We start from the raw sequence: 25282 nt of genomic DNA, 5'->3' as shown, positions 1-25282 counted from the left end.
CCACCTCTCCTCCCTGCCCATATATTGACATCCTGGTCTTGAAAGCTGTGCTGATGTTTCTGCTGATGTAAAAACACTGCAGAGTCCTGTCCAGAGGAGCTCGGGTGTCGATGTTGATATATGCGCTTGTGTAGAAGCTGCTCACTTATGTGGCGGAGGCGTTTTGGAGCATGGAGCGTGGACATAGGCTTAAAATATACAGGGATACGGTGCTTACAAAGTTTTCTGACACCCCGGAAACATATGGGATAACCACATGCTTCCTTCTTATTTTATTGTTCGGTTTCTGTTTCCTATCCTTAGTTTTGAGCTGCCCACTGTGGGTAACCACAATGTTTCAATCAGTGCTCAATGTGCATTTGTTCCTTTTGTCTCCCTTCGGCTTATGTGGGGATTGTGTCTGCTCGATGTTGTAATGTGCAAATTACCCCCAGTTTTTGTTTGACTTTCAACAATTAATGCATCCAGTGTGAAATGTATCTGACGGATCCTTTCAATTTGCAACTGTCTTTGTGTCCTCTGCAAAATCCCTGCTGCCTTCTGCCCCTGACAGCAGATTTTAAGCATAAACTTATGGGAAAGATCATGTGTTTCCAGCTCCTAAGGTTAAAGTGCACGTGATATCTATAGTCTGACATTTTTCTTGCAGTCTTTTCCCAATCTCGTACTAACTTCAGGCATTCACTGCCAAATTGATCTACAATTAGTCTATGTAAGCTCATTTTTTTCATCCAGGTCACATAAATGCTTCAAAAATTAAATATTTCAACTGGACCTTTTTTTATTTTGATTTGTTGTATCAACTAAAACATTTCAACAGTGATCCAACTGTCATCCTCAGTTAGGTCTTTGAGACTGAGCACTGGTCTTATATACACAGCTGTAGGTGATGACCCCATAGGCCACATCTTTTCCCCCTTAGACTAAAAGGGGATTGTCTCAAAGGGAGATTTACCATCTATTCTGGCAATACAGACTGTGACCTTACATAGACTAATAACACACAATATTTACACAATTGTAACCTCAAAAACTAACGTTTTACTGTTGGAAAGAGCTGGTTCTAAGGTTCTAAGCCTAAATGAATAAATAAATAAGTAAGTGCTTTATTTGTCATTGTACAAGTGTACGAAATAGTGCTCAGGTGTTAGTCCTGAGCTGTTGCGACTGAGCCGCACTGCCATTGTGGGCCGACCTGATCCGGAGGTCGGGGAAACCGGATTTTCCCACACAAATAAAGGTGTATGTCTTTTTGTTTTTTTATCTTGAAATCATCCTGGGACCTCGCAGCTCGTAACCCCTTTGGGCGTCCGGACCCCGTCGGGCCCAGGCTGGTCAAAGGACACAACGACAGTGTCCACCTGCGGGAGCCGGGATCTGAACCGCTAATCTCCTGGTTAAAATTTGAAACGTAATACCTTTGAGATGTAATACCTCTAAAAACTGCACACTTGTTCATTAGCCAAAACCAAAGGTAAGTTAAGTCTCTCACCAGCCCAACATATACACACACAGACAAATATATGTCTCTGAATGGAACAAAACCTTTAACCTAATACTTTATGGATAATATAAACTTATAGTCCTGGGAAAAAGGCACCAGTCAAATGTTAAAACGTTTGGGGAAACTTTGAGGGAAATTAAAAACAAGCACCGTCTTTAAGAAAATCAACATAATTTTTTATTAAAAGTGCTAAAAAATATGACACAGTGATTCAGGCATGAATTTGGACGGACTCTGATGACATTAAACTAATGGACAACAGCGTCAACCGATGAAAAGTCCACCTGGCAAAGAAAATAACATGAATTGTATCATCTTTACAATAGAATATAGGTATGTTTTCACCTGTGACTTCAACACTGGTCCCTGTGATGTATCTGGATTCATCCGAAGCTAAAAAGGCACACACATCAGCGACCTCTGGTGGACAAAAAGGAGATTTGCCAAGAGATATTAGTGGAACGTGAGAAACTTAAATGTGTAGCTGCACAAATGTGACGCTCACTGACCTGCAGGTTCACCCATTCTTCCCAAAGGCACTAAAGTCAACAACTGAAACAGACAACAGTTACTTATAAGAACAATTAAAGCAACACTGGACCATAAATAAACAACATTGCAGACTGTACCTTGTTGATAACCTTCTCGGGAACTTTATCCGTCATTGGAGTGGAGATAAAACCAGGCAGCACGCAGTTACAGCGTATGCCGAATCTGAAATAAGCAAATGTAATTCAATACATTTACAGAACAGGGATAATGCAAATAGTGGCACAGGGATTAGTGTTTCTCTCTCAAGGTCAAATACTGTATGTTTATGGCACAAACTCTTGTAAATATTAAGCCTCTTCGTACTTGCTGAGCTCCTTGGCTGCACTTTTGGTCAAACCTTCAACGCCTGCTTTAGAGGCTGCATAATTTGCCTGTCCAATGTTCCCCACCTACAAAAATACAAGGCTGTCTTTAGTGCCTTTTCGTAAAGAACAACATCCTCACAAGCGGCTGTACCTTTCCAACGATGCTGCCCAGAGTAATGATCGAACCTTTGGAGGCTCCACAGGCCACAAGAGCCTGAGCCACGGCCTGAGTCACCAGGAACGTGCCCTAGGGAGGCACATGAGTCACTGTTAGGGTTAACCTCTTACCACCCGCCAAAACCAAATGCATTCTCTCCTCTTTGCCATTGTCGTCACTTTTTATTTCCCTTATTTGTTTTTGTCACTTATTGTGCTTTGTCACTTTATTACTTTTTTGCTGCTCTTTTGTCACTTTTTTGCTGTATTTTTTTCTTTTTTCTGCTAGATTTTTGTCTTTTTTTTTGCTGTATTTTTGTCACTTTTTTGCTGTATTTTTGTCACTTTTTTGCTGTATTTTTGTCACTTTTTTGCTGTATTTTCGTCACTTTTTTGCTGGAGTTTTGTCATTTTTTGCTGGATTTTTGTCACCTTTTTGCTGGAGTTTTGTCATTTTTTGCTGGATTTTTGTCTTTTTTTTGCTGGATTTTTGTCATATTTTTTTGCTGTATTTTTGTCATTTTTTGCTGGATTTTTGTCACTTTTTGCTGGAGTTTTGTCACTTTTTTGCTGGAGTTTTGTCTTTTTTTGCTGTATTTTTGTCATATATTTTTGCTGGATTATTTCTTTTTCTGCTGGATTTTTGTCATTTTTTTGCTGTATTTTTGTCATTTTTTGCTGGATTTTTGTCACTTTTTTGCTGGATTTTTGTCTTTTTTTCTGCTGGATTTTTGTAATTTTTTGCTGGATTTTTTGTCATTTTTTTGCAGGATTTTTGTCTTTTTTTTGCTGGATTTTTGTCACTTTTTTGATGAGTTTTAGTCATTTTGGTCACTTTTTTTGGTCACTTTTAAGCGTTTTTTGTTGTGTTTACATCCTCATTTTCTTCTCGTTTTTTATTGCTGTTTTGTAGAAGCTTTCAGATTTGGAGAATTTGGAGAAAACATGTTCAGGTGGGAGTTAAGAGGTTAAAAGGTGGACACACAGTTAAATTCACGTGGACAGGGGGGCAAAGTGTTTTATAAATGCAATATGTTTGTGCTGCAGAAATTTCAAACTATTCATCCATGGTTTAATCTCATTTAGAGCTGGATTATCCCCACAGATCTAATCACATTTAAGGTGTTTAGATGGTGTTGTCCTGAATGATATATTTGTAGGAACTTGGTGTGAAAACTTTGAGAACCACTTTCATTATTCACGGTGCTCCTTCAAGTCCCAGCAAAAGATTAATTACGCCTAATGCTGAACACAAGTCTGAATATTTACTGATGAAACATTTACTGATTAATCATAAAGGGCATGATACAGATAGTAGCCCATTGTTTGTGCCACTATAGAATAAAAGGAGCCGTTTTAACCCAGAGGGAGTGGACAAAAGTCTGCAGAAGTTCCCCTCTGCGGCGGCGGGACCCTGGGCTGTACCTTGAGGTTGACTTGAATAACTTTGTCAAACTGCTCTTCTTCGAGGCTGAGCAGAAAGTCGTCCTGAGTGATGCCTGCTGCGTTCACACACACGGACGGAGGCTGGAAATAATGTGTCTGGGGGAAAAAAGGGGGAAAATACACTGGAATGAGGATATTTAGATAAAACTCTGTCTAAATGTTTGTCTCTAGTAACAAAGAAGGCATTTTCAATAGTGTTTAGTATCTAGAACCACCGGTCTCGACCTTTTTTGTTGCATTTGAACAGAAAATATTCCCTGTGTCTTCATAGGAGCTTTGGATAAATTAAAGATTACAAGATTACATTTCTTCAAATTGAGCAATGAGGGGAAATTCTTTAATTCAGAACTAATCAAGAATAAAAAACTAAATAAAGTTTTGTACAATTTCAGCCAAAACTGCAATTGAATGAACAATTTTCTACTGTATTTTCACACAATGTTGATATTATCCGAGAGGTTTTGATGCCAAGTCAATTTAGCCAATTTAATGACGGCTTTCAAAGCAATTTCGGCGCAATTCCTTTAATGTCTTACACCCCCACTTGAACCGAGCCCATTGTCTCCGGTTTTGCATTACCCAAATCTAAAAGCTTCTTGAAAAAAGCGACAAAAACAAAAGTGATCAAAAAGCCACAAAGAAGCGACAAAGGTGACAGAACACAAGAAAAAAAAACGCAAAACATTTACAAAAAAGCAGTGAAAAAGTGACAAGAAAGCAACAAAAAACGATGAAAACAGGACAAAAAGGCTTTGAAGTGAAGCAATGAAAAAGTGACAAAATCATGTATAAAAAGTGACCAATAAAGCGATGGAAAAAGTTATGAAAAGGCAACAAAAAACTACTAAAACACGTCAAAAAACCAACAGAAACAGCGATGAAAAGACAACATAAAACATCACACAACAAAAAAAACTACAAAAACACGACAAAAAACCAACAGAAACAGCGATGAAAAGACAACATAAAACATCACACAACAAAAAAAACTACGAAAACACGACAAGAACGGTTTAAAAATGTGACAAAAATAATATTTAGATCAGTTTTGTAGGTCTTAGCTTTCAAATGAGCCATGGTTTATCGACTGTAAGCTCCAGTCGAGAAGCCTTTATATTTGGGTAAAGCCGAATTGAAGAAAATGTGCTTGGTTTTGGAGATTAATGACTTTTAATGCAGCAATGAAACCCTGACAAATGAAAGACCTGGAGAGCAAAGGAGCCACACAGCCCTGGTTCCAGCCTTTACCTGTATCTGAGTGATGAGTTTCCCGACACTGTCCTTGGACGAGACGTCGACGTGAGCCGCCGTGTGCTGCCGCCGCCCGTGGTCCCTCCGCAGGACGTCCAGAGTCTCATCGGCCGCGTCCCGACTCAGATCCGCCACCACCACCGTCGCCCCCTCGGAGGCGAAGCGCTGGCACACGGCCCTCCCGATTCCACTGCCCCCGCCTGGAATTACATTTTAATACATTTATTCACTGTGTAGGAGCAAAAACATTAGAGAGGAGATTGGAACACGTTCATACAGACATAAACCCTTAACCCCCACCTTTTCTCCAGTTCGGCTTTACCCAAGTCTAAACTACAGCCAATAGGCCAGTGCAACGCCTCAGTTGAAAGCTAAGACCTCCAAAACTGATGTAAACGGGTCTTTTTCATCACATTTTTGTCACTTTTTTATCGCTTTTATATCCCTTTTAAATCGCTTTGTTGGCACCTTTTTGTTGCTCTTTTGTGGGGGGTTTTCGGTTGAATTTTCATCACATTTTTGTTAATTTTTTATCCCTTTTATATCCCTTTTAAATCGCTTTGTTGGCACCTTTTTGTTGCTCTTTTGTGGGGGTTTTTTGGTTGAATTTTCATCACATTTTTGTCACTTTTTCACCACTTTTTTGTCACTTCAACACTGACTTAGAAGCTGACGAAGAAGCGTTTAGATTTGGGTAATGCCAAACTGGAGAAAATGTGAAAGGTGGGGGTTAAGAGGTTAAAAAAATGTAGCCTATAGGTGCTTTATTAAGACTTTTTTTAGTGAAAGCCTAATTTTGGAACCTATGATCATCTCTGATTAATTCGTGCACTGAGACAATGGTTGGTCGTCAAAGTATCTGAGTCTGTTCTAAATAGTGGACTGATTAAAGAAACATTTTTGCATGTTCCCCATCATGGATTAACAATGACTAACTCCTGGTTTAGAGGGAAACCAAAGAGGTTAATGGTTAATTGTGGAAACTTCTGAAAGAGCTGGAAAGTAATTCATATAAGAAGCAATACGAGATAATACAAAGTAAAAGTCTTGAAACTTCATCACAACATTGATTTACAGGTGATTTACATGTAAAACTCATAGAGCACCATAAACTGAGGCGACTTTAGCTGGTTAAGATCAGACTCCCTCAGTGCTGCTCAGAAACTGTCCTCTTTGGCCCTGTCGGCGTGGCATCAGCATAATATAATAACATGACCTGATTTCCCTTTTTGCTATAAAACAACTATGACTTTAGAGCAAGTTGTTTCATATTTAATAAACTAAAGTTACCTGTAACCAGCGCTAACCTTGATACGAGCCTCGCGGAGGACGCCATGACTGTGCTGTGTTGTTGTAGTTCCACATCACTCCACCAGGCGGCGTCAGTGGCTTTGAGACGATACGCTGAGAAACGTTAGGACTATTTATTAAACTTCGAAAGGACCTAAACCTTTTTTTTGTTTTAATGAATCAGCTAAAATAGCCGCATACATTCTCAGAAATGAATTAATGAACAGCTCTAAACTGGAAAGTTACATTTTAAAACACGCTAGTCGCTACTACACGATAAGTACGTTTTATTTTGAAAGGTCCACAGGAAGTATTAACATCACGTAAACGTTGGTAACTTTATTAACTGAATATAGTACCCACTTGTGTCCGCTAGAGGGCGTGGTTTCACCGTTTCAGTCATGAGCGTTTATGGTCAATGATTGTAATGTTGTGATTTGTTCGTGTTTTAAATAAATTCAATCAACTTCAATGGATTGGATTATCAGATTCTCAAAAGAAATTAGGTAGATTTAGCAAGTTCCCCCAAAGTTGTCCACATAACAAGTACATTTAAAAAGATATATTAACATATGTAAATATTTTTAAAAGGAAAATACATGTATTTGCAAAAATGTATGACTTTAAACCAGTATTTAGCCAACTGTCATTGCTGATGCTGCTTTGTATGTAATTTTTTCTGTTATATGTTAACAAATTAGACTAAATGATTATTATTATTATTATTATTATTATTATTATTATTATTATTATTATTATTATTATTATTATTATTATTATTATTATTATTACTGAGCTCTAACCTGGAAAGTTCAATCTCTTTCTCTCTCTGAAAGAAAGAAAGAAAGAAAGAAAGAAAGAAAGAAAGAAAGAAAGAAAGAAAGAAAGAAAGAAAGAAAGAAAGAAAGAAAGAAAGAAAGAAAGAAAGAAAGAAAGAAAGACATGCTAGTCGCTACTACAAGAACGTTTTATTTTGAAAGGTCCACAGGAAGTACTTATATAACGTAAACATAAGTACCTTTACTAACTGGATGTAGTACCCATATGTGTCCGCGAGAGGGCGTGGTTTCACCGTTGCAGTCATGAGAGTTTATGGTCAATGATTGTGATTTTGTGATTTGTTCGTGTTTTTGTAACAGATGGTTTTAAATAAATTAGATGGATGGATTTAATCTACTTCAATTGATTGGATTATCAGATTCTCAAAAGAAATTAGGTAGATTTAGCAAGTGTCTAAACAAAACGAAACTGTCCTCTTTTATGGGATCAGCATAATATAATGGCATAACCTGATTTCCCCTTTAGTTCCCAAAGTGGGGTTCGGGGCCTCCTAGGGGGCCTCCGAGTCACCACAGGGGAGCCCTCAAAGCTTGTCTACATAACGTGTAGTACATTGAAAATACAAAAGTACATTGAAAAAATATTAATTAATATATTTTAAATATTTTTTGTGTCATTTTTTCTGTAAAATATTAACAAATTATTATTATTATTATTATTATTATTATTATTATTATTATTATTATTATTATTATTATTATTATTATTATAAACTGGTCAAATGTACACTTTTATACAATGTATTTATTTTTTTATTTTCCTTTATCGGAACAAAGTTCCGATACACAGTTTATTTTCTTAATGGTCTTCTGTTCTGCAATGAAATATCCTATGATAGATCTGTGGTTCCATAATGGCTCTGCTGCCCATGCTAGCGCTAATGCTAAATCTGTTGCTAACGGTTGCTAAATTGCAAATTAGATAATTATTGTTCAAATAACGGTAATTTAAACCCGACTGTTATTTTCGCTGTGTACCATTACTTTGAAAAGATATCTGTTTATTTTTATTTTGCTCTCAATATTTTACGAGTGACTGAACCGACGGCCAACTACGGTGAACCACTGACCCCTTGTGGCAACAGTGTGTAATCACAAGGTGATTACATTTTATTCTGAAAGGCTTACAGGAAGTGGTATCTTAATGTAACAGTTATGTTGATCATATATTGCATTTCGCCGAGCGGCCGCTAGAGGGACTTCTCGCTGCAATCATGAGGTGTTTTTATTTATTAATTCTTTTACTGCATTCGTTTCGTGTGTTTTTTTCTTCTTTTTTCTTTTTAAAACAAATGTATTTACGTCATGATAGTTTATGGTTGTGATTCGTTCGTGTTTTAGTAAGTTTTAAAGAGATCAGATGGAGGGATTGGACCATAGATGGGACGATATCTATGGATTGGACACATATCGGACTGTGGTGTTGGAAGCAGCAGCTCTCAGTTTAAGCCGCTTTAAAACAGACAAATATGTTTTCAGTTTCTCCAAAGGAATTAGGTAAATTCAGCCAGTTGTGGTATGGAGCGTCTTCTGCCACAATCAGATCTGTTCTGTTGCCGTTATTGATCTGTTACCCATGCTAATGCTAGATCTATCACTTGCTAATGCTAACGCAACTAGAATAATAATCCAGAGAAGAGTATTTCAAAACGGACCGTTGTTTTTCACGGTCTGGCGTCACATTGAAAATTATCTATTATATTTTGATTACAATATTTCATACGATTAACGACGAGTCGACCGGCCAACTACAGTCAATCACTGCCCTCTTGTGGCCACATTGTGTAATCAGAAGTTGAATGTATTTAATTTTAAAGTCCCACAAAAAGTGCTATGTTCAATGTTTGATCTTGTCGTTCTGATGTCAATAACATGGATCTATTAATAACCATTAATAACAGATCGTTTGAAATAACTTCGATGGAGACATTTCACATGTTGTTGGTGTTCGAGGCACTGACGCAGAACTCTTGTGTTGTTTATTCTTAGGTTTTGCTTTTACCTGGAAACAGAAACAATTGTTGCAACTACTTTAGTAGCACCAAACACCACAAGTCTTGCACTTAATTTGGGGGCTCAAAGGGATTTTTCAAGGCCTAATTCTAAGCTTTAAAATCTAAAAACACATTTTTTTTATTTTTATTTTTTTACGAATACAATGCCTTATTTTGTTATACGGCTCCTATGTTTTAAATGTACTGTAGAACTCTCTGGCACAATTTTATTTTCAAACGTTCAATGCTTAGTCTTTTGACAACTTTATTTTCATTCAACTGAAATAAAAATGAACAGAATGATACAGCTTCTCTATGGTTTCAACTTAAATGAACAGGAGCAAACGGTTTCGACCCCAAAACCAGGATCTTCAATGAATAAAATAGAACGGTGACAAATTCAATGAGTCACAATGACCAAAACTGTGATAATTTTTTTTTAGCTTTGATAAAACTCTGAAATGAAAAAATGTTGGCTTTTAACAAAACAATAAAATCACAAAATACAGCGTTTCAAACAATGAAAGAGGAAGCCACTAAATTGAAATGTTGGGGGTATAAACTCATCCCTAATCTTCCGAACATGTTTGTAGCCTCCCAATTCTTAACAGGAACATGTTTATAGGCACATCTCACTACTTGCAGGGTCACTTTCAAAAGAACGCTAGAAAACTCGCCTCCAAGTTCATGAAATTGATACAAATGCTTTATAATTACATCTACAGTGTTTTCCCCACAAATGTCTGAGTTTACAATGTATTTAATGAAGACTAGGGTTGGGCGATGTCCCCTTACTTGGCCGTTGACGATGTTTACAGTGAACCAATCGTCCATTTTTCATTATAAGCATTTTTTAAAGACATTTACATAGCCTATATAGATGCTGCATATTACTATGTATGTTAGGAAAATGTGACATTGCAGGATAAATGGATCTAAACTAAACATGATTTGAACAGAGTCACGGACACGACTTTTGCAAAAGAAATGTGTTAAAACTCATGCGTAAAGTCTGAGAGGAGAACGACTTATTCAGAGCGTGAACTCCAAGGTTCTCATCACACTAATACAAATGTAATGTATTATGTATTATTTGCATTTGCTCAGTTTTAGCGTAATGTTTAAGAAACAGTGGGTGAACGGGACAATATTCATCATCATCATTCCATAACTAGAAAAGAAATCAGGTATAGCTCCTTTAAGGTCACACGACTAAAGCCTGAACACATTCATTTGTCAAACTGCAGTGTAAAATAATAATACAATCTAGGGTCGGATATATTGGGCCACTATTTGTTTTTTTAACAATATCGATAAAAGGGTCGATATCTCAAAGGCTGAATGTGATTTCTTTTTTGCATTGGAAAGAGCTCAGTTTTAAAATGAGTCTTCAACTTCAGGGGGGACGGAGAAACATTGCGGTGTAAAAGTTTATTCACCTATTTGATAAAAATGTATGCTTTAGACTTTTACCTATAATTTCGAAATTATAAGAGACAGAGACTTGCCTTTTTCGTTTTGGAATCTGCCTATCGGCATCAGACGAACTCTAATAGAGATATTTCTATGGTTGAATCCTTTACAATAAATGTGTTTAACTGTATACTATTTGAGAGGAAAAAAAATAATTAAAAAAATACATCAAATTACATTACTTAAAATTTCGGCCTATTTATCGTCCCTTCATATCGGTATCGGCCCCAAAAAATTCCACATCGGTCGGGCAATAAAAAAAAATACTGTGTGTAAAAAAAAGAAGAAGAATGAATTTTCATCTGGACTGAGTTTTCATCATGAGTAAACTCTGGAGCAGCAGTGGAGACTCAGTTCTCACTCCAGGCTCAAGTCTGGGCCCAGTGTTCACTCATCGATTTGACAGTAAATGAAGCTGGGCGCAGCTTTGTTACTGTCTTGTTTTTTGTGGAAGGAACTGGCCCTGGTGTGAAGCATCTTGTGCCTTTGGAGATGGTCTTTCCTTGTAAAACTCCTCCCACAGACTGAACATGCGAAAGGTCTCTCTACACTATGAGTCTTTACGTGTTTACTCAAAAAGGCAACAACTTTCCCACAGATGGGGCAGGCCTGTTTCCTGCGGCTGCGAACCCTAGAAGTTGCTTGACTGGCCCTGGCAGATGATTGGCTGGTTCCTCCAGGTGCTCCTCTGACCCTGGTAGGTGATTGGCTGGTTCCTTCAGGCGCTCCCCTGATCCCGGTAGGTGATTGGCTGGTTCCTTCAGGCGCTCCCCTGATCTCGATCGGTGATTGGCTGGTTCCTCCAGGCGCTCCACTGGCCTTAAGAGGAGGATGTTGTGTGAGCATGTGCTGCCGTAATTCTGCTTTCCTTTTCTTTAATATGCCGCAGACTGAGCAGGCAAAAGGTTTCTCGTCACTGTGAACAATCATGTGAGCATGAAGAGCATCCTTTCGAGAAAAGTTATTTCCACAGATTGAACATCTGAAAGGTTTCTCTCCCGTGTGTGTCAAAAGGTGTCGAGAAAATCTACTGGTATGCACAGATTTTCCGCATTTCGGACACTTGCGGTGATTGTGTGGTCTTTGTCTAGAGTACGACTCATCCAAGTGTTTTTTGAGAAAGAGGGACGTTTGCAGCGCTGTGCTGCCCCCTGCAGGCTCTGTGCTGTCCTCTGGAGGCGCTCTGGCTGCACTGTTCTCATGTTCTGACATGTTGGAATGAAAGCTCCTCAAGTGAACATTAAGTGAAGATTGCTGCGAAAACAGTTTCTCACAGAGTGAGCACCTAAAAGGTTTCTCTCCCGTGTGGACTCTCATGTGTCGCTCCAAATGGTACTTTGAGTGAAACGCTTTACTGCAGAAGACACAAGAGCGACTTCTCTCCTGCTTTTGACCTACACACGAGGCAGGCGGAGGGCCCACTTGAGGCCTGCTGGCATGAACCCTTTTAATGTGTCTTCTGAGATGATGCTTCCATTTGAAGCTCTTCATGCAGACCGAGCACTTAAAAGGGTTCTCCTCGCTGTGGAGTCTCAGGTGTAGAACCAATTCACTTTCAAATGTAAACCCTTTGCTGCAAATAGAACAGAAAAATATCAGTGGCTTCTTTTCAATCTGGGTGGGCATCCATTGTTCCTCCTCAGTGAGGGAGGCGAACAGTGGCTCCTCTTCACTCTGTGTAGGGGACAGTGGCGCCTCTTCACTCTGTGTAGGGGACAGTGGCGCCTCTTCACTCTGTGTAGGGGACAGTGGCGCCTCTTCACTCTGTGTAGGGGACAGTGGCGCCTCTTCACTCTGTGTAGGGGACAGTGGCGCCTCTTCACTCTGGATGTGAGGCAGTGGCTCCTCTTCTCTCTGGATGTGAGGCAGAGGCTCCTCTTCTACTTTTGTCAGGGTCAGTGAGGGACCCCATGACCCGGACACGCAGCCCACAACTGGCAGTGTTTGGGGAGGGCTGGAGTTGGTATCCCATGCTGGAGCTGAGAGCGGCTCCTCTAGCTTTAAGTCGCTCCAGAGCTGGGCCGTGATGATGTTCTGCTCCTCTTTAATGTGGGGAGTCCCTGGGGCCTGTTCCTCTTTAATGTGGGGGGTCCCTGGGGCCTGTTCCCCTTTGATGTGGGGAGACTCGCACGGACCCTCTACCCTGTGAAGCTGCACTCTGGGCTGCAGCAGCTGCTCCAGGAATATCCGCTGTCTCTCCGTCTCATCTTCATATGCTGCGATGGATCTCTCCAAAAGCGCAAAGATCTCCTCCGTTGCCGCAGACAGTCTCTGCTTCACCAACTCTATCAGCTGCACCGACACGCGGCACATTTCCCCCCCGAGTTACACGCGATTTCGTCCCGGTTTAGACCTGATTAACGGTGGAGGTATTGGTCCTCTTCGCTAGCGCTGGAAAATATCAGGTTCAGGTTCACAGCAAATGATTTTCTGCTTAAATCTTTACCGTTGAAGTCTGTTACGAAGGAACATTGAAGAAAGGAAGTACTGCTAAGGCGCCATTTTGTTTGTTACTTCTTTCTTCAATTTAACTGGCGGGCTGCGAGCAAAGCCAACGTACAGCACATGCCGCCACCTACTGTATCGAGGGTGTTATTACACTTTCACATTATTATTATTATTATTATTATTATTATTATTATTATTATTATTATTATTATTATTATTATTATTATTATTATTATTATTATTATTATTATTATTATTATTATTATTATTATTATTATTACGTCTGCCCCTTTTGAAAACAGAAAGAAAACTAGCCAGTAGCCTAGTATAATGCAATAATTAGTGGTATTAGTTATATGATCAATTACGTTTCTCATCATACATTAGCAACTTAAAGGTGCATTATGCAACTTTTTATGCGACAAATAAAGTTGACATTTTTCTGTATTTGACCACGTAGTGACCTAGCGGCTGTATGAGTGGTTCGCATGGCGCCTTTACTTTCCATCACAGTGGTCTCTAGAACGCCCCAGAATCTATTGTTTTGTAGGTTGTCAGGTGCAGTGTTAATTTTGACAACATATTTTAATTTAGTCTTTTACGTAAATGTCATTTCATTTTAGTAGCCCTAGCGATTTAGTCAAAAAAATCTCTTCATTTTTTGTCTAGTTTTATTCCACTAGAATTGCATTCAATTTAGTCGACTTTACATTCATAATATTCATTATAATCATATTTAATTAAAGTCCTCTGCTTCATGGAGCTTCTCCTCAAGAACAAAGCTTTGGCACTGAGTGTAAATGATATGACGCACTAGATGTTTGAAAATTTGGATGGTTTTAGTCTCTTCATTTTTAATTAGCCTTATTTTAGTCGAGATTTTAGTCATAATTTTAGTCTTTTAAACAACTTTTAATTTAGCTTAGTCCAATGTTAGTCCGCAAAAATATTACTTTGACTAAACTTATGGCTAGCTGGAGACCAGTGATGGAACCACTCAAAATAGGATTCCCGATAATGACCAGTAGAGGGCGCTCAGATACTATTGATTAATAAAGCAGAAAGCATCTTGAAGGAAATGCTGAATATCAATACACATTTTCAATTAGGTCATTTTTACAAGTTTCAAAACAGGACACATTTACAGTTTGGTCGTATCTCAGTTTATTTATGTACAGATGTAGATGCAGTCAAGTACACAGCTTCAGATTTCTGACTAATGTGAGGAAACAGGCGATTGAAGTATTTTTGACCGTTCCTCCTTATGTACAATAGGAAAGAGCGGTTAGTATACAACAAAAACATGCTCAGAAGGAAACTGTAAATTATGTACAGTTCTGTCCAGGCGCATACTTCCGAAAACACTTGCAATCTTCTTATAGTCATCCAGAAACATTACCCCCTAACATAAGTCAAAGGCAATCAAAAAGATACACACTAAACTTTAAATAATTTTCATAAACAAACCAGTGCAATATATCTGAACACAAGACTACTGGTTACACTCTTCAAAAGCTTTTCAAGCCCAATTGCAATTGTTTCTGCAGTTTTTGGATCACATGAGCCAGCTGCCGTAGGCAACAAAAGCCAACTTGGTTTTAGGTGGAATTTTTAATTCAGTTAAATTAGGAGAAATTAACCCAAATTCTAATTTATACATTGATCCTACAATAATTCTATTGTAAAGAACAAAACAATAGATAAATAGAACGAATAACAATCAAAAGATGTCGTCTGTGCACAGGTGAGTGGACAACACGTCCTCACTATTTATTCGCAGATTGGTCACAAAGAAGAGCAACAAATACAGAGAAACTGAAGACTTAAGCAACATGGAACAGATATGAACGTTTACAAGGAGTTATGACACAGCTGTACAGTGGGGTGAACAGATACAAGATGCTCCTCTGTATTTCATGCGTTCTGAGTTTTCTGAAGGTGCTTCTGCTGCAGACTGATGTAACGCCTGCTTTAACTACGAGGACTGTCCTCACTGTGCATGCAAACATACGTGACCATTCACACAGATGGTTCCCCACCGCAACTCGGGGGGGAAACTAAAACTAAAACACACCTCTGCCCACGCCAGTTCATCTTTCCCACAATCAGGGAATAATTTAGCTTCATAAAATGCTTCTTTATAAAAGAAAAATAGATATTTATATAACTGTACACTGCATCTATACAGCATAAGACAGGGAGCACGGTAAGAAGGGAATTCTCCAGAAACTCTGGCTATAGCACCCATATCCTTCAAACTCATGCGTCAGTTCTGCCCAGTGTTCAGAAATAGAGGGTCCTGCTCTCAGGGTCTGTCCAGGACGTCCCGTCTCTGTCGAGGCACCGGTTCAGTCTGGTGCTGTGCGATCCGCCCGCGGCTCTTGTCAGTAGATTTACTCAGTTCATTCAGGAAACACTGCCGTCCCCTGTAACACCAGACTCAGCCCGAGTCCGACTCGCTGGTGTCTGATGAAGAGGAGGATGAGGATGATGAAGACGAGTCCGAAGAGGAAGAACTTGCACTGAGACGGGACGGCTGCGTGTGCGCGTCTGTGGCCGGTTTGTCCGCTGCAAAACACCACGAGATAAGAGTTAAGACGGCGCTTTAACAACCCAAGAAACAAAAATGGTCTAATCCTGAGACTCACGTTTGGTTTTGACGGGTTTCTTCCCGGAGTTCAGTTGTCCGCTGACGTCCATGAGCCGCCGCTCCAGCTCAATCTGTTTCTCCAGAACCAGTTCCTCTCGCGTCTTTCCTGCACTGTTCTTTTTATTCGCTGAACAAAAGAAGGAAAACATCACATTACTATATTGTCCAACCAAACCCTAAATGTTCCCCTCTTTTGTTGACTTTTGCCTTTTTACTAGATTATTTCACAATTAATGACTGAAGAATGTTATTATACTTAGTTTTACAAATATGGTAAACCAGTGTAAATATATTATTTAAAAAAAAGTTGTAGTTAAATTTTAAAAGTGTAACCACAGCTTACCGTATGGCTTTCTGGGTTTCTTCCTCAGACAGGTCATGACGTATCGCTCCAGCTCCCGCAGCGTAGACGGCTTCAGAGTCTCGAAGTCGATCTCGATCTCCTCCGGGTTGGTGTCGCGCAGTGAGGGCTCCCTGGACTGGATGATGTACACCACACGCCCGAGTTTCTCCCCGGGCAGTTTGTTGATGTCCAGACTGAGCTGTCGCTTCTCATCGTAGGACATGGGCGCCGTGTCTTCCTCTTCGTCGGAGTCGTAGTGACCGATGAAGGGCTCGTGGGCTGACGGAGGGACGTTGAACACCATGGGGGCGGCCTTTTTGGACCTGGGACAGCGAGAGAAGTTATAAAATGATCCTTTAGAATAATTTGGATAACACATTTGTTGCCGACAAGGCTGAAAACAAAAACACATGTTTTATTCATGAGTTTCTAAACTGACTTTAACTTCAGCCTTGCTTTGGTCCCGATCTAGTTTATTTTGTAAACTCTTGCTTGACACAGCTTGATAAGTAAAATATAAAACTCTAATATTATCAAAATCTTCATCACATTTTCCTAATTTTGTGCAGCCCTAATATCGATCTGATCCATCTTTTCTATCCTCTTGCAAATGTGAAGCAATAACAGACTTCTCCCTTTGTCCACTAGGGGTCAGTACTCACTTGCTCTTGCTGTTCTTTTTGCTGTTGGACTTTTTCACAGGCACAGCGCCACTGTTCAAGCCTTTGCTGCTCTTGGTCTTGGGGGTTTTGGCGAGTTTTGGGGCCTTGGGCGGTTTGATGGTCACGACTTCCTCCTCCACCACCACCACCCGTTTGTGTTTGTCCTTTTCCCCCTTTTTCTTTTTCTTCTTGTCTTTCTTCTCCTTTTTCTTCTTGGGTTTGATGATGGGACCCTGGGACAGCGCCGTGAGCTGCTCGTGCACAGCCTTCAGCTAAAGCAAGAGGAGAATATACATTTATAAGCAATGGCAACAGATTCACAGACCTGCAGCCAGCAATTATTGTATCATCTTTTCAGGAGTAGCCATAGCTTTCTGGCGTTCATTTGGTCACTCTGTACATTATCTGGCAACTTTGCACATATATTTCCCTTTCCCACGTAAAGATTAAGTAGGTATTCAACTCATCTTGTCTAGCACCTCTCCTGCAAATAAATTCCTACAAAAATATCACTATCACTATACAATAACAATTAGTCATTCGTAAAGTTTCAAGTAGAGTTTCTTTCCAAAAAGTAGTCACTGTGAACAATTAAAAACATTCTAATGACTCTGTTTTCTGAGCATTTGCAGTATTTGCTAAAGTGTTGTTTCCGGGTCTGTTCAAATGCAAACAGCCTGTTACCTGTTCCTGCAGCTCGGCCAGACGATTGGCCCTCTCCTCCTCGGAGTCGGAGCTGGGGCTGCTGTCACTTTCTTCGCTTTCGCTGCTTAGCTCGCTCTCCGACGACGAGGAAGAGGAGGATGAGGAGGAAGAGGAGCTGGGAGGAGCCCGGGGTTCGTCAGGCATCTTCGCAAAACAGAACTCAAACACATCCTGAAGAGAGAGAGAGAAAGTTTATATATTCCCTAGGGCTGCACAACTTGAGGGAAACAGGAACATTAATATTTGAGAGAAGACTGAATTATAAACTAACAGAACAATCATGCATTCCAGAACAGGCTTATTTTGTCCTCGGAAAACACCTCTTCTGACTAACAGCAGTGAAAGGCACGTTGTTCTCACGGTCTCACTCACCTGCAGTTTTCGGGCCATGGTGACGACGTCATGATCCGGAGGGTTGTACTTGTAGCAGTTTGAAAACATCAATCTGACGTCGGCAGAGAACTGCTGTGCTTCCCGATACTCCCTGCCGTCCATTTTCCTCTGCGCACGAAGACACAATGTTGCAATCAATAAAAATGCACACAAAAATCAAACCCAGTCTAGAGATTCAAAACTTGTGGCAATTTTAACTCTAGAAAAAGGTTGGATCATGTTTTAGTTGTTTGTCCTTATGTTCAAAGTACCATTTCAAAATCATATATTCAAATATTTAAGACGATTATAGAATCTAATAATTTCTTCTTTTATCTTGAAGCCCAATAGAGGGTGTGCTGATGTCAAGTTACGGAATTCAATTTTTTTATTGTTTTTATTGTTTTCACACACATTGAGGCTTCTGGTTAGCATGAAACTGACACAAAAACATGCAAGTCAACAGTTTGTGATTAAAATTCTCTCTGCACACCAAAGTCTGGTTAAAATTACCTTGATGGTGCTGAGGTCCATCGGTTGTTTAATGATGTCGTGATAGTCGTGGAGCCCGAGCGTTGCAGCGTCGACTGGTTTGTAGAAAGGCCACGCATACGCCGCGTGCTTCTTAGACAGCAGCTCCTTCAGCACCCCGCTGCAGTATCGCAGCTGGGGGCCGAGTTTACTCCTGCGGACTGGGGTGGGTATCATAGAGTCCGGCAAGTCCTTCTTTGGGGGTTTAATGGGGCGCCCGCCGATCCCCCTTCGTGCTCCAGCAGCCGCCTTGCCGCTCAATATGTGACCTCCGTGAGTCATGGTCAGGCCCATTCCCATCCCCATGCTCAGGGCAGTCGCAGGGTCCATGCCCAGAGAGGCGAGGGTGTGTGGGGACTCGTGCCCAGTGAGTCCAAGCCCCATCCCACTCATGCCACCCATGCCACCCATCCCGCCCATTGGACCAACACCCATACCACCTACACCCATCCCAGCAACAGCCATAGAGTTCATAAGGGGCATTGCAACTGTGGTTGGAGTGGTTGTGTCGGCCTTCCTCTTCACGCCTTTTTTCTACAGTGAAAAAAAAAACATTTGTCAGAACTATTTTTGCTCATCATTTTCACTTTTCTACATAAAAGAAAAAAATCATAATGGGTGTTCACTTTGCAAGACGATACATACATGGAAATAAAGAACATTATATTTTACACTTCAGAGATGAATATCAGTAGACCGCATTCTTACCTTTGATGTGGGCTGTGTGTGGGGAAGGCCGGTGATTGCAGGAGCGCTATGTTCGAGGGAAAGGGTCTTGTGCAGGAGGGTCTGGGGCGGCGTGGAGAGGACGGAGTCGGGGGTTTCTGGAGTGGGGGGCGAATAGGCCGACTGTGACACAGCTGGGACCTGGTGAGCAGTCGTTATCCCTCCAGACACTAAACCGAAACAGAGCATATGATGAAACCATTTAGAACACAAACACACACCTACATTTATCAATTCAAATAAAAAATGCCCTCTCCTCGTCCTTAGGCATGCTCTTTCTTTGCACTTCTGTGCAGAGCCGTGAGTAAATCTATCCGCTCACCTGTTGCACCACGTCCTTTTCTTGTGCCTTTGCCAGGTTTGCTTCTGGGAGGGGGAGGGGCCAGCTCCTGCTCCTCTTGGGGCATTTTAGCCACTTGTTGTAAAAATGCCTTTTCCAGAGACTGGGCCATAAGCACAATATCATCTGTCGTCTGGAGAGAGCAGACAAATTCATTAGAATCTATGCTTTTACAAATAGCGGCATGGTTAGTGATGTGCACAAACACTTACCTTATTATAGATGTAGCAATTGGTAAACATGGTATTAAAGTCCTGCATACATTCACTTGCACTGCGGTAGTAATTATTTTCCAGTCTTTTCTTTATGGTACCCATGTCCATTGGGATTTTAATTATTTTATGATAGTCCTGTAAAAGCATTTGAACCAATTTCATGAAAAAGACCCAACAATTTCATTGACAATTTTAGAAACGTGCAGTGTTAGTGGGAGAAACAGGTAATTGTACCAAAACATTACTTACAGGCAGACCGAGCTTTGCAGCATCAACTGGTTCATGGAAGGGCCAAGCAAAGTGGTGCCTCCACAGCGACTTCAGAAGCACTTTCTGTAGAAACTGGAGCTGGTTGGTCATTCTCCCTTGTCGACTTGGGTCTTTGACAGGGGGGTGGGGGGGTCCGATGGGGGCCATCTGGTTGATGGGAGGCAACCCAGGACTCTCAAAGCCTTCGTAAAGCAGAGAGGGTTTCCTGATGCGCTTCCCAGCCGCACCAGAGCTCTGCTCCATCGTTGTAACTCCCATTGTGCCAACCTCAACCCCGAGAAAGGAGCTGGTGAGAGCACAGCACAATGACCAATGAACTTAAGCCTTAATTGGTCCATGTGAAATGTGCAGCTTTGACTCAATATTTTTGAGTAGAACATTGACTATTATTTATGACTACATCTATACACAAGACCAATGCAAGAGATCGGCAATGAGCGGAGCTGCACTAACTGCACCGGCATAGACCCCGCCCCCATTTCCCTAAAGCTGACAACGGACTGTGGGCGGAGCTCAAGGCAACGTGCTACTTCTAGACTTTTCCAACAAACACAACCCACGAGTAAAAAATTAAACAGCTGCCATCTGAAGTCCTGGCTCTGGTGCTGGATGTTTACCCCTGATGTCATAGATTACTCAGTCTGGTGGGGAAAGACCCGACATCATATTATGGCAAGAAGCCATCATGCAAGATCGTAGATTACCAGGCTTTCTCAATGGACAATGGCTTTCCCACAAGAACGTTACTTGGTGGGAAGTAAATCCAATCCAGGTTATTGTAGAATCGTAGAAGATAAAAAATACAACTGTGGTCAACAAATTTAACAGTCTGTGCACTTTATTATTTAGATGAAGTGAATTTACATAACATACATTTGTTGTCTGTTTTGGTGAATTTTTAATTTATTCTGATGTACATAAAAATAAATAAACAGAAAAACAAAGATAACATTGGCGCTGTAAAAAACTAACGTTACTCCTGGGGGATCGAGCACCGTAACCAAGCAACCAACACACAACACATGGTCAATGAAGTGTCGCAATCTGTTGACAATCACCACTACAACCATTCAGACCGTAAATTCAGTCAAAAGACTGCCCATGAGTTACGGGGGAATAGTCTTTTGTCGTCGGGAGGTGTGTGGCTGTATTGTTTGATCACAACTGCTCCGAAACATCACATGGCTACAACAACAACAAACCGGCACAACTAGGAGGGACACCGGTGAAAGCCCAATCATAACACTCGCTACTTCACATCAATGTCCTGACATTTTATAGGCGGCAAGATGATGTATTGCTAAACGCCATAACCTAAACTATAGCACGACGCGTAAATATGAAGGCGGCTACTCTAGCTAGGTACAGTATTTATGCTAACAGAGCTAATGCTAACAGCGCTAGCATTAACAGTACAGCAGCGGGAGAGAGCCACCGACGGCGGGGCGCTGCGAAGATGGCGCCGGCAGAGACCGAAAACACTGAGCTCTTTCAGCCTACGACCGAAACCACAACGCTACACCCCAACCTATGTTAACATTACGAACCTCTCACTCCCACTGCAAAATCAATCCCAAATCTAGTCCAACAGACGTTATAATAGCAACAACAACATACAATTCCTCAAAATAACCAAAAATGTCCGTAATATCTTCAGCGAATAAGGGTCCATAGTCATGTTTACCGATATATACCTGTCTTGGGACGGGTTTAGCGCCATATCCAACAGGATGGATCCGGATTGGGTTATAGCTAGATTCAGACCGGGACCGGAGTCGGCTCGCCAGTGTCCTCCGCTCCCCGTCACGGCGGTTTCCTAGATCTGCTTCGTTGAAATGGCGACTCTGCGACTACACCCGCGATTTTATAGACCGGTCTTTCGCCCCATTGGACACAGCGGCAGTAACGGACCACGCCCCCGTACTTTCTATTGGCTTTTCCCACCGTCAATCAAATAGGCCGCGCCCCTGAGGGCAGTCTCTTCCTTCTCGACGCTCAGAACGAACCTAGTCGTAAATGCCGACCGTCTGTCAAGAAACTGCACAAAGCAGTGGGTCTAGTTGTGCAACGCCACCGAAACACTTCATGAAACTGGCTTTAGCATAAAACCCTCCACTAAATGTAAGCGCGCCGAACACACCTTTTTTCCTATCACATTACATTACGTCAACATGAGAAATGGGACCGCGCTGATTGGTCCTAACAGCTAAAACGCGGGCTTCTGGGGCAAATGCCGCGAAGCCCATTGGTCCCTCGACCTGGTCACGCGTGTCCCGCAAGAACCAAAGGCCGAGCTCCACGCGTTCTCCCTCCAGAATATCCGCATTTATGTCCCTTCGCGAAGAGGCGCAGTCGCCATCTTTGAGACGTTGCAAAATCCCAAATTCTGTCGCTTACAAAAGCTCACAGACGAGGCTTAGCACGAGGGCATTCACCAACAAAGGAAAAATGACCAAATCCAACAAAACCGAACGCAATGTTTTCATATAAACCTACTTTACAGGAAAGGTCCGAGGACACTGCATAATTAACTACGACACGACAGCAGCTGGTGAGCCATGATCCGCCATGTTAGGTGGGTCACAAGAATCACATCAATGACACAGCAATTTTAGTGTGAACAAAAAAACTCATCATATAAGGCGCGAGTTCTATAACAAAATACCATAAACAACGGAAATGAATAAACCAGATACGGGACAAAGTCTACTCTTAAAAATAAGGCAATTTTGTCGACCACGGCCTTGAAGAGAAAGCATTTTTGTTCAAATTCGAACTATATAATTTCCAACAACCAACTTACGTTAAAACATATCATGTACGACCTTCCAAACCAAGCAAATGTTTCCTAATTCAATGAGCCACACCAAATGGTTACCTAACCGCATGCGCCCATCCCCCACGCCAAGGTTACAAACTCCCTACAATGTCACAGAAAAAAAGATGACAAAACAATGACCTAAATTGTGTAAGTGCTACCCATTGACAATAGAGTTGTTGAATTAAGAAACCCAAAGTAATTACACAAGAAACTTAAAAGAAATTATAAATAAATAACATATATGGTATCAAACATAAGTCGCTAAACGGTTTTGAAAAAGAAATAATCCCAAAACAATGCGAAACCTTTCTTCAAATAATCTTCTTGCGTTCCTCGATACTTTTTAACCAACACATTTCCCTCAAACATGTCCGCCTTCTTCTTCCCCATTCAATGCGCGAGGTGGGGGAGGGGAGTCATGTGATACTCGTCCTCTGCCCATGTGTCCGCCAAGTCCCTTTGTTCAGCAGAATCAAAGTAGGGCATGTCCAAATGAGTTTGTCCTTGCGTTCCCCAAACTCCAAAACAACATATTGCTTTGAAAGGGTTTGTAAAAGTTTAAAAATTGCCATAATTTCGTCAAAATATCAAAACAAAGAAACGTTTTCCCCGAACGAAATAGCTCTCTCCCATTGGTCAGGCCAGGCCACGTGACGGAAATGAAATCGTTGTATCGATTAAGCTCCAAAAACCCTTTAAAATGGATATTCCAGTAAGGATTTTACGTCTATCCTTGCTTTGGTACGAAAAACTCGTCCGCGTTGTACTCATTTTAGGTTTCTTGCGTTTTCTTGCCTGGGTTCTTCACTACTTTCCTCGATGAGATGGCGGTCTCGGCGGTTGCTAAACTGCAGACTGCGCATGCGCCCGTTCCATGAAACTGCAAAATCGCTCTCCATAACAAAAAAAAAAGTTGACCCACGTGTGGCAATCCTGGAGGGACTGGATCGAAGCTTTTGCGCTGGAAGACAGGAGGTACTGCAGACCAAAGTAGCCCAATGATGAGACTGTCGAAAAAAAATATAATGTTTATATACCCAGGTCAGGACTTGGCATTAACTTTTTTGCGTCACTGTAGCTAGTCCTTTTACCCACAATTTAAAGTGCATATGACAGGTTTTAATGCTTTTGAAAATATGACTTATTTACAAGGATAAGATCAGTTGCGTAATTATAATTTTCTTTCAGTGAAACAGCAAATTTAATTTAACAATGAAATAAATGAAGTAAAAACTGACAACAACACGGCAACAAAGATCCATTTAGATGAGTTTTGTAGGTCTTAGCTTTCAAATGAGGGCATACACTAAGCTTTTAGATTTTATTAAATATCTTTGTCCACTACTATTTCAATAGTTGGCTAATGCTGGTGTCCTGAAACCCTCCTTATAGCTTAGTTAGTAACATTACATTTTGGAATTAGTGATCGTAGTGACCTCCTTACACATGTTGGCAAATAAATATCAACATAATAACATAACATCATAAGACTTATAAACCTGCTACTAGACACTAAAACATCAAAGAAAACAATAGTAGCTTATATTTATGGTTTTCCCCAAGTAGAAACATACCCATTGTCCAAAAATAAGCAACACAAATAAATTGAGTAGACCATATGAAAAATATATAATTTTATACATTTCATAAACAGCCAATGCATACTAATAAAGAACTAGTGAATAGAGGCAATACATTACAATTTGTTGCAAAAAATGTAGTGTCAAAAAATTTGGATTGCCGTTGCCCCCTAGTGTTTGCAGACATCAGTGGGAAACATTGTAGCTTCACTAGCCTAAAAACTATGTTGAGATAATAACCTACTTTCTATCCTTTTCAAGGATTTTCTGAATCTCTAAGCACAGGAGTAGCTGTAGGCACTAGGCAGTAAGGGAGGAGTTGGTGGATTACATCAGAAAGCAACCTCATCTCTGAGTCATCTATTTCTCTCTCTCCTCGCACACACAAACACCTCTCCCACTGCCTGCCTTTTCTAAAGGCCATTCATTTCTTCAGCAATCCTAACAAGAGGTCCAAGCAGGGGTCATTGTCAGAGCACAGCCTGTAGCAAAACACTTTTATGCATTTTTTAAAGATAGCATCCATTATAATCTAGAATTATATTTTTATTCTAGACATATCCAGATTCCAGCACCTTCTTGACATATGATAAACTGAATGTTCCCTTAAGATCACTTATGTTTTAAGCCTTTTAATGTTTTTCACACTTGTTTGTACACTATACTACCGATCTGCTGCTATGGACAGAATCTTTGGCTTTTGGCTACACATAACCCAAACCATCTGACATTACACTGACTAGAAAACAGTTGGCTATGTCTCCCAATCTGGTATGTCCTCAAACTTTTCAGACCAAGTAGACTACCGG

At 40.7% G+C, this 25282-nt stretch overlaps 2 protein-coding genes across 2 annotated transcripts; both read right to left on the bottom strand.

Moving 5' to 3' along the window:
* Window positions 1–1693: 1693 nt before the first annotated feature.
* Window positions 1694–6563, bottom strand: hsd17b8 (hydroxysteroid (17-beta) dehydrogenase 8). Its single transcript, XM_079571040.1, has 9 exons — window positions 6505–6563; window positions 5212–5414; window positions 3943–4059; window positions 2513–2608; window positions 2360–2445; window positions 2134–2218; window positions 2014–2056; window positions 1850–1924; window positions 1694–1788 (listed from the first exon to the last, which is right to left on the bottom strand). The coding sequence occupies exons 1-9, from the start codon at window positions 6548–6550 to the stop codon at window positions 1769–1771; spliced, it is 771 nt and encodes a 256-aa protein (XP_079427166.1). The 5' UTR covers window positions 6551–6563; the 3' UTR covers window positions 1694–1768.
* Window positions 6564–14416: 7853 nt separating this feature from the next.
* Window positions 14417–23158, bottom strand: brd2a (bromodomain containing 2a). The gene is made up of 12 exons (XM_079570908.1): window positions 21767–23158; window positions 20052–20358; window positions 19800–19937; window positions 19570–19720; window positions 19230–19417; window positions 18504–19055; window positions 17991–18119; window positions 17598–17789; window positions 16914–17185; window positions 16252–16574; window positions 15907–16035; window positions 14417–15826 (listed from the first exon to the last, which is right to left on the bottom strand). Exons 1-12 carry the CDS (start codon window positions 21790–21792, stop codon window positions 15699–15701), a joined length of 2535 nt encoding a protein of 844 aa, XP_079427034.1. The 5' UTR covers window positions 21793–23158; the 3' UTR covers window positions 14417–15698.
* Window positions 23159–25282: the final 2124 nt, after the last annotated feature.

This window comes from Gobius niger (assembly GCF_951799975.1).
Source record: "Gobius niger genome assembly, chromosome: 14".
Taxonomy (NCBI): domain Eukaryota; kingdom Metazoa; phylum Chordata; class Actinopteri; order Gobiiformes; family Gobiidae; genus Gobius; species Gobius niger.
The sequence above is the reverse complement of the archived record's forward strand: the minus strand, read 5'-3'. Positions and strand labels throughout refer to the sequence as shown.

What these genes read in the sequence shown, in the direction of transcription:
- brd2a (XM_079570908.1), bottom strand. Translation starts at nt 21,792, where the DNA reads ATGGCGCTAAACCCGTCCCAAGACAG. An exon ending in ATTGCTACATCTATAATAAG is followed by an intron (nt 19,721 to 19,799) that starts GTAAGTGTTTGT and finishes TGCTCTCTCCAG; the next exon opens with ACGACAGATGATATTGTGCT. An exon ending in GAAACCCGTCAAAACCAAAC is followed by an intron (nt 15,827 to 15,906) that starts GTGAGTCTCAGG and finishes GGTGTTTTGCAG; the next exon opens with CGGACAAACCGGCCACAGAC.
- hsd17b8 (XM_079571040.1), bottom strand. Translation starts at nt 6,550, where the DNA reads ATGGCGTCCTCCGCGAGGCTCGTATCAAGGTTAGCGCTGGTTACAG. An exon ending in GCAGCCAAGGAGCTCAGCAA is followed by an intron (nt 2,219 to 2,359) that starts GTACGAAGAGGC and finishes TGCTTATTTCAG; the next exon opens with ATTCGGCATACGCTGTAACT. An exon ending in AAGAATGGGTGAACCTGCAG is followed by an intron (nt 1,925 to 2,013) that starts GTCAGTGAGCGT and finishes TTTGTCCACCAG; the next exon opens with AGGTCGCTGATGTGTGTGCC.